General features: G+C 38.5%; 1 protein-coding gene across 1 annotated transcript; it reads right to left on the bottom strand.

Annotated features, from left to right (window-relative positions):
* Positions 1-2,619: 2,619 nt before the first annotated feature.
* Positions 2,620-2,940, bottom strand: LOC132495456 (small ribosomal subunit protein mS33-like). Its single transcript, XM_060107332.1, has one exon. It carries the CDS (start codon positions 2,938-2,940, stop codon positions 2,620-2,622), a length of 321 nt encoding a protein of 106 aa, XP_059963315.1.
* Positions 2,941-11,740: the final 8,800 nt, after the last annotated feature.

Genomic DNA, 11,740 nt, shown 5'->3' with positions numbered 1-11,740 from the left:
ATGGACACTTAGGTTGCTTCAATATTTATCCTCTTAAATTTGTTAAGGCTTGTTTTGTGACCTAGTATGTGGTCTATCCTGGAGAATATTTTGTGAACACTTGAAAAGAATGTGTATTCTTCTCTTTTTGAATGTATTGTCCTGTATGTATCAATTAAGTCCATTTCATCTGTTATGTCTTTAAGACCTGTGTTGCCTTATTGCTTTTCTGTCTGGATGATCTGTCCATTGATGTCAGTGGGGTATTAAAGTCCCCTACTATTATTGTGTTATTGCAAATTTCTCTCTCTCTTTTTTTTTTTTTTGTCTCTTAGTACTTGTTTTATATATTTAGGTGCTCCTGTATTGGGTGTGTATATGTTAACTAGTGTTATACCCACTTCTTGTATTGATCCCTTTATCATTACATAATACCCTTCTTTGTCTTTCATTATAGCCTTTGTTTTAAAGTCTGTTGTTTATTATAGACTGATATAAGTATTGTTACCTTTGCTTTCTTGTCATTTCTTTTCATTCCATTTTCATGAAAGATCTTTTTTTCAACCCCTCACTTTCAGATTGTGTGTGGCTTTTGCCTTGATGTCTTTTGTCTCTTGTAAGCAGCATGTTGCAGGTTCTTGGCTTTTTTTAAATTTAATCAGCCATTCTGCAGTTTGATTGGAGCATTTAGTCCATTGACATTTAAAGTAATTATTGATAGGTGTGTATTTATTGTCATTTTATTCTTTGTTTTCCATTTGTTCTTATAGTTGTTTTTTATTCATTTCTTCTTCTTTTTGTTTCTCCTGTTATAGTTTGATTATTTTCTTTTGTAGTATGTTTAAGTTCCTTCCTTTTAGGTTTTTGTGAATTTATTGTATGTTTTTGATTTATGATTACCATGGGGTTATGTATGTTTTCCCATAACTGTATCTACTTGTTTTAAACAGATAATCATTTAAATTTAAACACATTCTAAGAGATCTACAATTTTTTACTCCCCTCTGACCCATTTTGTGGTTTTGATGGTCTAGTTTATATCTTCATGTTTATCCTTTTACTGTTTATTTTATAGTCACTTTTACAATTCTTTTGTTGTTGTTATTGTTGTTTTTAACCTGTGTACTGGCTTAAGTGATCTTCAATCTTTACTATAAATTTATTTGTCATTATTATTGGGATTTCCCCTTTCCTATAGTTTCCTGCTTCTTTTCCATTTAGAGAAAACCCTTTAATATTTCTTTTAGGATAGGTTTAGTATTGCTTAATTCTTTCAGTTTTTGCTTGTCTGAGAAATTCTTTCTCTCTCCTTCTATCCTAAATGATAATCTTTTTGGGTAGCATATCCTAGGTTGCAGGTTTTTCCCTTTCAGCACTTTAAATATATCACATCACTCCCTTCTGGCCTGTGAAGTTTCTGCAGAGAAATCAGTTGATAGACTTATGGGGGTTCTCTTTTAAATGACTCTTTCTCTTGATGCCTTTAGAATTCTCTATCTTTAACTTTTGTCCTTTTAATTATGATATCTCTTGGTGTGGGTCTGTTTGGGTTCATCTTGTTTGGAACCCTCTATCCTTCCTGTACATGGATATGTTTCCTTCTTTGGGTGGGGAAATTTTCAGCCATAATTTCTTCAAATACATCTTTGATCCTCTTCCCTCTCTCTTCTCCATCTGAAACCCCTATTATGTGTAAGTTGGCACATTTTATATCATCTCATATATCTCATATGTTGCTTTCATGTTTTTTCATTTTTCTGTCTGCCATTCTGACTGGGTGATTTCCATTATTCTATTTATCTTCCAGATCACTTATTCATTTTTCTGTGTCATTCAGTTGGCTATTCATTGCTCCACATTGTTTTTTATCTCAGAAATTGAATTATCTACTTTTTTTAACTGGGTCATCTTTATGGTTTCTAGTTCCTTGTTACAATGGTCTGCATTTATGTCAATAACCTTTCTTAATTCAGTTAGAATTTTTATTACCTCCTTTTTGAACTTGATGTCTGGTAGACTGATAATCTCTGTTTAATTATTTAGTCTTTCAGGGGTTTTTGTTGTTGTTTGTTTGTTGCAAAGCATTGTATTACCAGGGTTCTGGTAGCTTGTATACAGCAGGTATTCAATACTTTCATACCAGGCACAGCCTTGTATCCCACAAATTTATCTTATAGATATTCTCAAAGGAGTAGGTGGAGAGGTGCATAAAGTTTGTGAGCTTGGTGGTGAAACAGTGGCTGAACAGCCAAAGAGATGAAAGAGTGTAGGGCTGGTTAAGTGGGGAAGCAAGAAGAAGGTAATGAGAATGTTCATTTAATGAGTTTCCCCTCCACTCCCCCAACATCCCATCCTCTCCCAAACAAGTCATTCAACAATAATTATGCATTCATTTCTTTGGGGAATAAGGTAAACCTCAGATTACAGAACCAAGGCAAATAATTTTGCAGAATTAGAATGTGTTCATGAAACAAGTCACAATTCAACTGGATTAGACTTCAACATGGAGATGACTGTGTTCTTCCAAATAACCTTCAACTTAGGAAGCTTACACTCCTCCAGTATGTGGAAGGACAATAAATACACTTCCTCTTGCTCTCAGTCCCTGAGGGAAAAGTCTTCTCTCTTGATGGACCAACACTATTTCTTTTTCGCTGTTCTTTTCCCTTCTCCTTTCCTTGGTTTCCGCTTTCCACAAATCTTCTTCAGATGCAGCTGCTCATCCTTAAAGTCCTGATGCTTGTCTCTGTAGAGGCCAAGAAAATATAGTGCTCCCATGAGTGCAAAATAAGTGTTATGATTTAGATACCAGTCATAAGTCTCCTTCCTATTGGCCAAAGGCTGCTCACTAAACAGCTTCACCACTTTCATGGATTTGGAATCAGTAGGTCTGGCAAATTCACCAAACAACTGGGCACTCAGATGACTCATGTGAAAGGCATATTCTGAAACTGAAGACATTTCTTGAGCAGCAAGGAGAAAGAGTCCCTAGTCATGACCTTCCTCTCCTTCAAACCCCTTCAGGGGTTTTGTCTTGCTCTTTTAATTGGGAATGGCTCCTCTGCCTTTTATTTTGCTTAAATTTCTCTGTCTTTATGAATTTAGGAGAAATAGTTATCTGTTGTGTTCTTGAAGGGGTATTTTTATGTGGGAGCATCCCTATGTAGACTGTGTGTATCCAGTGTCTTTGGTACAAGGGCTGTTTTTGATGTGGATCCCAACCTTGTCTGTCTTCAGGGTGCACTGGTCACTTTCAACTTGATAGGGGTTGTAGTTAGTATTGGAGGATCTAAAGTCTTCATAGGGTGTCAGGTGGACTTCCTCTCTGCTCTGTGACGGTCACTGCCCTGTCACTGCTCCCCAGTTGCCTGAGAAGAAGCCCTGAGGATTGGGATTGAACAAGCTCTGTTCCCTTTGAGTGCATATTTTGCCTCAAAGAAGGGGAGTGCTGAAGTGAGATTTGTGCACTCAGAGCTCTGATTTGCTACATGTATAGGTGTCCATGGCTCAGCTCAGATGCAGCCCAAGGTTGGGTCTCTTCCCCTGTTATGGTCACCCTAGATCTAGTCCAAGTTTGTGGTGTGAAGTGGGCAGGGCAGGATCATACATTAGGCTGGGGCTGGGGGTCAGTGTGTTTTGGCTGCAGGAATTGAGGTGGCTGTGCTGCTGTCAGAGGTCAGTACCAATCACGTTGGCACTGATTGAACTACCACCAAAGTTTGATGCCAGTGCCCTGCCTGGATCATACCCCCGAGTCCCCCAAGCCTCCTCTGAATCACTAGATTGAGTCTTCTCCCAAAAGCTGTCTGTACAAGTTCCAGTGCCAAGCTGCAGCATGGAGTATGCAGGGCCAGAGCATTTGCTCACCTGGGAGTGAGACTGTGGCTTACTTACATGGTGGTTCCCAAGGTGCTGCTTGAGTAAGCACCAACAATGGTTGTCATCATCCCGCACCCTGGGCCATCCCTGTATCCCTAGATTGAGTCTTTCTTTTCCCAGGGCCTGTCTGCCCCAGATCCAGTGCCAAGCTGTGGCATGGAGTGGGTTTGGCCAGAGCATTCACTCAGTTGGGAACAAGGGACCTTGGTGTGCTGGTCACAGTGGTTCCTGTGGTGCTGTTTGGGTAAGTGCTGACAATGGTCGCAGCTCCTCCACCTGGACCACACCCCAGGCCCCTGGGCTATCTCTGCATAGCTAGACCAAGTCTTTTCTCAGGACCCAGAGCCTAGATCCCACACCCCACTCAGATTGGGGAGCACCTCTAGGTGGCAGCCAGCTGCCAGTACAGAGCTCTTTTTGCCGTTTGTTGACAAGCTGCACACTGTTCGTGTGCAACCGTACACTGTTCATGAGTGGAGTCTAGGCTTTTCCAGTCCCATCTGTCTCAGTGTTTCCCCCAGCAGACAGGGGAGCTTGTATCCTCTGTGTAGAACCTTAGGACTGGGATGCCCAGTCTGTGGCTCGACCCACTCACTCCCCCAGGGTGAGGGTCTGCCTGAGTGGACCTTCTTTTCCTTACAGATACTTCTCAGGGTGCAAGTCCCAACACTTTGCCTTTTTTCCATCCTACCCAGTTACATGGAAATCTTTTTTGCAGCTTTTGTTGTACAGGAGTTCTTTGCGTTTCCAGTTAGTTTTCTGTGAGAATTATTCCACATGTAGATGTAGTTTTGATGTGTTTGTAGGGGGAGGTGAGCTCCATGTCTTCCTACTCCACCATATTGATCCAGCCTTCTCTCAGACTTTTGAACATAGATTTCAGAATCAAAATTCACTTCCACCCTGTACTGGGTAATGTTGGGCAAATCACTTAAGTTCTCTGTGATATAGTTATATCATGAGTCATATGAAGATAATAAAATTACTTTCCTTATAGGTTTATTTTTAAAATAATGTGAATTAATATTAATAAAATGCTTAGAACAGTGGCTCACATATAGCAAGAGCTATATAAATGTTTGCTATTTTAAAATATAATTACATAGCAAGAATAAATTCCAATAAGATCTGCTTTATACGGTATAAAAAGACTGATAGAATTGTGTTTGAGTTCTCATAGACTCAAAAGAGAGAGTCAGGAGATGATTTTGTGTGTGTGTGTGTGTGCGCTCGCACAAGTGCATGCGTGTATGTGTATGTTTGTCTATTTTGTCTCCTTCTTTAATATAGCAACTCCAGTTCACACTCCATTTAGCTAAATGAAAGATGTTTACACTTCCTTTAAGGCTGTTGCTCTTCCAGTCCCTCTGGCAGCATATATAAGAGAATAACATCCTGCTTTGTGTGGCCAAAGATACCTCGGCTGCAAAAATGTTGTGCTGAATGCGTTTGAGGAAATAAAGGATGGGCTACTTTCACAAAGACTGTATCATGTTTGAAAGAAGTTTAGTCTTTACCTTTTAATTTTCCATGCAGTTAGCTATTAGCCTGAAACATTCCTAAACTCCCAGAATGCAGTCAGCAGCTTCAGGAACTGGCAACATTTATAAGCTCCAAGTAAGTGGTTTCATTCTGTTGACCCCCAGTTCCAAAGGATACATGCGGGTTTTGGTCACAACTGGAAACATCTGAATTTATATTTTAAGTGGAAACCTCATTTGCCATTTTAATGTATACGAAGATTGTAACAATTTTATGGAAGGGGTATCTAAGAGAGTTTTATAAAAGTTAAAGACTCAATAGGTGATTTATTCCAACATTTTCCCCATTCCTCAATGATTTAGCATAAAGGACAGTAAAACTTCTAGTATTTTCATTAGGGTTACAAAAGTAGAACCTCTTCCCTGTCCTTGTCCCAATTCTTTTCAAAATGTTTGGGAAGGAGAGAAGGGAAAAGGACAGTTAGTTCTCTATAAATTAGTTCTTTTTACAATAATTATGTATTAAAACCATCCCAAAACTCGGTGACTTACTTCTGTCATAGTCTGCAGATCTCTAAAGTTGGGCTGATCTTGGCTAGGATAAGTTGGACTTGGTTCCAATATGTAGGTTGGGTTCAGATCTACTTCACATATCTCTTGTCTTCTTTGAACTGGCAGCAATACATAAAGGCATTTCCCTTCATACTGAAATACAGGAGTGTGAGAACACAAGCCCTACAGTATAAGCATATTTCAAGGGTCACACCATACTGTTCTCTAATATCCAATTTAAGTCAAGGAGTGGGAACGTACATTCTGCCCACCATAGAATTAAGCTGGGGATTGGTATAAGAGAAGAGTGAATATTTGTTGAAAAATAATTTTGCACAGCTACACGAACAACTCTGGATAACCAACTCAGTTTTCAGAATAAGAAGTACCAGGATGATTGTTTCCAGGGCTTGATATTGGTTCAACTTGTCTTTAAGAAGTATAGACAGGGCTTCCCTGGTGGTGCAGTGGTTGAGAGTCCGCCTGCTGATGCAGGGGACACGGTTCGTGCCCTGGTCCGGGAAGATCCCACATGCCACGGAGCGGCTAGGCCCGTGAGCCATGGCTGCTGAGCCTGTGCGTCCAGAGCCTGTGCTCCGCAAAAAAAAAAAAAAAAGTGTAGACAGGGGACTTCCCTGGTGGTCCAGTGGTTAAGACTCCGTGTTTCCACGGGATGGGGCATGGGTTCGATTCCTGCTCGGGGAACTAAGATCCCACATGCTGCAGGGCATGGCAAAACAAAACAAAAGAAAAAAGAAGTACAGACACATGCACTTTGGGTCCTTTTGTCGGAAAGTTAAAATATACTCTCTTCTCAAGGCCCTTGGCCCACACACTCCTTGCATCACTATAAAAACTTGGTGCCAGAAAATCATCCTTGATTCATGCCTTGGGCCATAAAAACTTAAAACGGCTTCTACTCTTCTCTAAAAACTTATTCTTCAATCTTCTGGCTTCTTCCTACCACTCTTCATACCATGAAACCATAATCCATAATTATCAGAAATCTCTAAATTGCCAATCCAAATAGTTTTAAGTCTTCTGAACTCAAGAAAGTTTAATGAGTTATTACTTTATGAACCATAAACTGCAATAGATGGTGGAGATGCAAGACTGAACCACACTGTTATGATCTCTGCTCTCATGGAAAGTAAATATAGTTGGGAATACAGACAGGTAAGCTATTGTATATTACCATATGAAAACTTCTGTGATAACAGATGAGCAGAGCAGGAAAGGTAATGGAAGAGAGGTATCAGTAGAAGAAAATTGGGGTTCTGGCTTTAGGAAGTGATATCTAAATTGATACCTAAAAGATGGGTGTGATAAAAGGATGAGATGTGTATATGTGAGTGGGTTAGGGTTCTCTAGGCCAAAGAAACCCAAATGTATTGAAGTCAATAAATGTTAAATGCTTGAAAAAATGAAAAATATAGAAATCATTGGTTCAACTAATTTATCCTTTAACGAATATTTACTGGGTTCCTGGAATGTTCTAGACACAGTTCTAAGTGCTGAGATTCAAGCAGACAAAATATAAAACAACAAAAAATATTGTGTGTGAGATAGTAACAACTCTTCTGGAGAAAATTCAAACAAGAAGGGTAATATATGTTGTCAGAGTGAAAGTCAGATTCCATTTTAAATAAGTAGGTCAAGGAAAAGCCTCACTAAGAGATTGACTAAAGAGATGAGAGAGCAGGCATACAAAGAATTAGGCACAGAGCACTCCACGCACAGAAAAGAGCAAGTAAAAGGCTTGCAGTGAAGTAGTGGTTGGTGCATTCCAGGAACAGCTAGGAGGCCTGTGTGACTGAGTAAAGTAAGGAGCAAGAGAGTGATGCAATTTGACCTATGTTTTAATAGGTTCATTCTGACAGCTTGGTGAAAAATAGGATGTAGAAAATGTAGATAGTATAAATGATGTAACAAATCCCCAAATCTCAGGGGCTTAATAAAATATGTATTTATCATTCATAACAAAACCCAATGTGGATGTTTCTGGATGGGCAGGTTTCTTGATCACTGTCTTCCAATTAGTGACACAGGGGTCTATATTCTTTCCATCTTGCAATGGAAGGGTCTTCTGCAAAAAGACTCCATGGTTTCTGGAGAAGAGAAAGAGAGCATAAGAAATAAGTACTGCATAATTAATAACCTTGCCTTCCATGGGCTAGAATTATCCACATGGCTCCACCTATCTGTTAGGAGTTTGGGAAATTTAGTTCTTGGTTGGGCATTCACCTTCAAGTAAAACATACACATAAACCTAGCCATTTCTACCATATGAAATAAGAACAAAGGAAGGAAAATCAGCTTGGAGGCTATTGCAATAATATGTGTGAGAACAGATAGGGACTAGACTGAAGCCTAACAATGGAAGTGGTTGTCATCTGGATATATTTTGAATATAGCACTAACAGGATATGCTTACTGATTTGATGTGGAGTGAAAAGAAAAGGGGAGAAATCAAGATTGACTTTAAGATATTTGGCCTAGGCAATAGGAAGAACTAAATGTCCATAATAGAGATGATGAAAAGTGTAGATGTTTTCTGGGAGACGATGAAGAATTGTATTTGGATTTGTTAAATTTGACTTGTCTACTAGATATTTAAGGACAGGTAAGCACTATGCAGTTGGATTTATTAGTATGCAATACATGGGACAGGTCTTGGATGGACATAAACATTTGGTGATATATAGCCTATTCATAATATTGGAAGCCATAAGTCTTGAGAAAGCTTAGGTGAAAACAGAGAAGATCAAAAAGAAGTCTTGAAGAAGATGAAAAATCAACACAGTAAACAGAAGGAAAGCAACAATTAAGGTAGGAGATGTGACACTCTGCAAGTCAAATGAAGAAAGTGTTTCAAGGAAAATATCATGACCCATAATGTCTATTGCCAATGATAGGTTCAATATAGTGAGATCTAAAAATTAGCTGTCAGATTTGGGTCTGAAGGTCATTGATTTCCAGTTCTGGTAGAAAGGTGGGTGTAAAAGCCTGATTGGAGTGGGTTCAAAGAAAAAGAAACATTGGAGGCAGTGAATATAGACATCTTTTTGGTGAGTTTTGCTGTAAAGAAAAATAGAGAAAGGGACGAGTAGTTATAGGGCAAAATAAAAAGAAGCATTCATTTGTTTTTAGATAAAATTGTGGGGCAATTAAGTGCATGTTTGTTTGTATGTTATCAGAAATGATCCAGAATGCCAAGGAAAAGTTCTTGATTAAAAAGAGGAGAGACCTGGTGGTGTGAGATCCTTCATTATACAAGAAGGTATGAGATCTAATGCATAAGTAAAGGGTCTGGCCTTAGCCAAGAGCATAGAAAGAAGAGGAAAGATTGAGTAGATGGTGGTGGGTGAATAAATATGGCAGTCGGAGTCCCAGGAGGTCTTTTCCAATTGCTTCAGTTCTTGCACTAAAATAGGAAGCAAGGTTGTTATCTAGGTGAGTGATGATGGGGGATGAGTTGCTGAAAATTGAGCAAAAAGAGAAGGTCATAAATAGTCATTTAGGAATGTGAGAGAATGAAAGCACTAGAGGAAAGTAGTGTGATTGCCTGACAACATTAAGGGCCCACTTGAGTTTAAATTAATTAAGATTGAGGCTTTGCCAGTTAAGTGCCAGGAGGAGAGAAGAGGGCAAGAGAAATGAGGGTATATGTAAGGAAATGATTATGATAATGGCCATGGAATTAAGCCAGATATGATAATAAGTAAGGATTTAGGGGAGTGAGGAAAAATGAAAACATGGTGGGATGTTTGAATGTGTCAAAGAAGTTGGAGTTGAGAAACTAGCTGTCAGTCTATGCCATGGTGCTGCAAGAGTGAGAGATTCTGAATTGATATTATGGAAAGAGCTGAGTTATTGGTATCATCAAGGTCTAACATAGGACATTAAGAGTGGGTGACTGAAAAAAGGCAGAGGCCAAAACCATTGGAAGGGAGCTCAAGAAATGGAGATGCTAGGGTATCAGTAGGATCATCTATGACTATGTGGATATTGAAATCCTCAGAAATTACATCAGGAGTTATTGGAAAAAAATGACAAGCTTACAAATTAAACTTTTAAGCAAGGAGGGAGAGGGACCCATTTCATCTGTTAAAACAAAAAACAAAAAAACCTATAACATGGAGGGTTACTGGGTGAGACAGTCAGATGATCTGAGTCTCAAAGCTGGGTGTTTTCTGGAAGGAGAACCCACCACATTCTAGAAGGGAGCCGACTTAATTCTCAATTGTTTAAGGAAGCAACTGAAATCTTGTCTTCCTGATGAATCCAGGAGCCATAGAGCCTGTTAGTTTCTTACCTGTAATTTTTAATATTTTCAGTTTAGAATGTAGTGTTATATATACCTATATCAATATATTCTATCACATGAGCATAATACCACACCACAATTGAGAGAGTCACCATCCTGAGTTCAAAGTCCAGTTCTATTAGTGACTGGCAATTTACTTCACTTCTCATGTCTCAGCCCCCTTTCAAGTAAAAGTGAAGTAATAATAGTACAAAGCTCAGGGGTTGTTATGAGGACTCAGTGAATTATGTAAAGCCAATGAAGCAAATGCTAAGTTAACTTACACAATATTGAGTTCTCAGACAATTTAATAGTTTAACATACATTGTGAATTTTTAAGAGGGAGCTGTGTTATCTGAAAAAGAAGAGATTTGAATCCACACAGATACACATTTGAATTCTACCTCAGCTTCTTACCAGTTATGCCATATTGGGCAAGTTATTTAATCTTTTAAAAAATAGATGCATATATAGTATCTATTTTACAGAGTTGATGAGAGTGAGATGGCTTAGAACACAGAGGCTAATTCTTATTTCATGTATGAACGTTTGTCACTTGATATGTATTATAACATGTAAAGCATATGTTTTAATTATTAGATACAATAATATAATTAATAATCTAGCAGGTTCCACAGAACCTTCAGTGGGGGCATATATAAGCAATGGTGGAGTGTAAAAATAGTGATTAAACACTATTGATTTGAATATTATCACAGAATATTATCACAGAAATGCCAGAAGGATTTCTGGCTAAAATTTTTGTCTAAATAATAGATAAGTTATCTATAAGTCATATCATTTCCTACCTGGGGTCCTACTTCACTGGAAAGAAAAAAAAAGCTTATTTGTTGCGGAACTCCATCTTCTTTTTTGTACTCCCTGTTCCATGTGCCTAAACAGTAAATAGCATAATTAAAAAAATTATTTTAACGGATGGAAACTTATCCTTTATCCAGATTAAATCCTTGTTAACTCTGGGATGAACAACTGGTTTCTTTCTTCTGACAGGGAACCACGTCCTAAAAATATCCATCAGTCTACAGCCCCTCCTCCATCTCCTGTAACTGTCCCTTTGTTCTGAGCAGTGGCTCCATTATACACTGCTGGAGTATGTATGACACCAACACCTGGAAACACTTTTTTATTCAGGAGTCGAGTGTTAAGGCTTTGAAGGCTCGAGTTCAGTGGATGTTTATGAGAAGAAATCTGAAGGACACACCATTGGCCCCTAGTGTGATAGAGCTGTTTAGATACTATCATCATTTTTGGACTGAAACTTCACCAAGTATATACAGTTGAGGAAAACTGGGACTTCTCTGAGTTTTATTCTATGAAAAAACAGGAATAATTGTTGTTATGACAAAAACATAATGGCTAAAAAAATGACTGGAAGCTATTCTGAACAGTTTTCATCTCTCAATAAAATAATCCAGGAAGGATTAGTGGTGAATTCTTTAAGACCACAGATGTTTCTCACTCTTATTAGCACTATGTACTTTAACTATCCTGCTTGGAACTACACAAAGATGACTTGCAGTAT

The sequence above is a fragment of the Mesoplodon densirostris genome, chromosome 8 (genome assembly GCF_025265405.1).
Source record: "Mesoplodon densirostris isolate mMesDen1 chromosome 8, mMesDen1 primary haplotype, whole genome shotgun sequence".
NCBI lineage: Eukaryota > Metazoa > Chordata > Mammalia > Artiodactyla > Ziphiidae > Mesoplodon > Mesoplodon densirostris.
Note: the sequence above shows the minus strand (reverse complement) of the source record. Positions and strands in the feature narration are given on the sequence as shown.

Coding starts and splice junctions, on each gene's coding strand:
- LOC132495456 (XM_060107332.1), bottom strand. CDS start 2,940: ATGTCTTCAGTTTCAGAATATGCCTTTCACATGAGTCATCTGAGTGCC.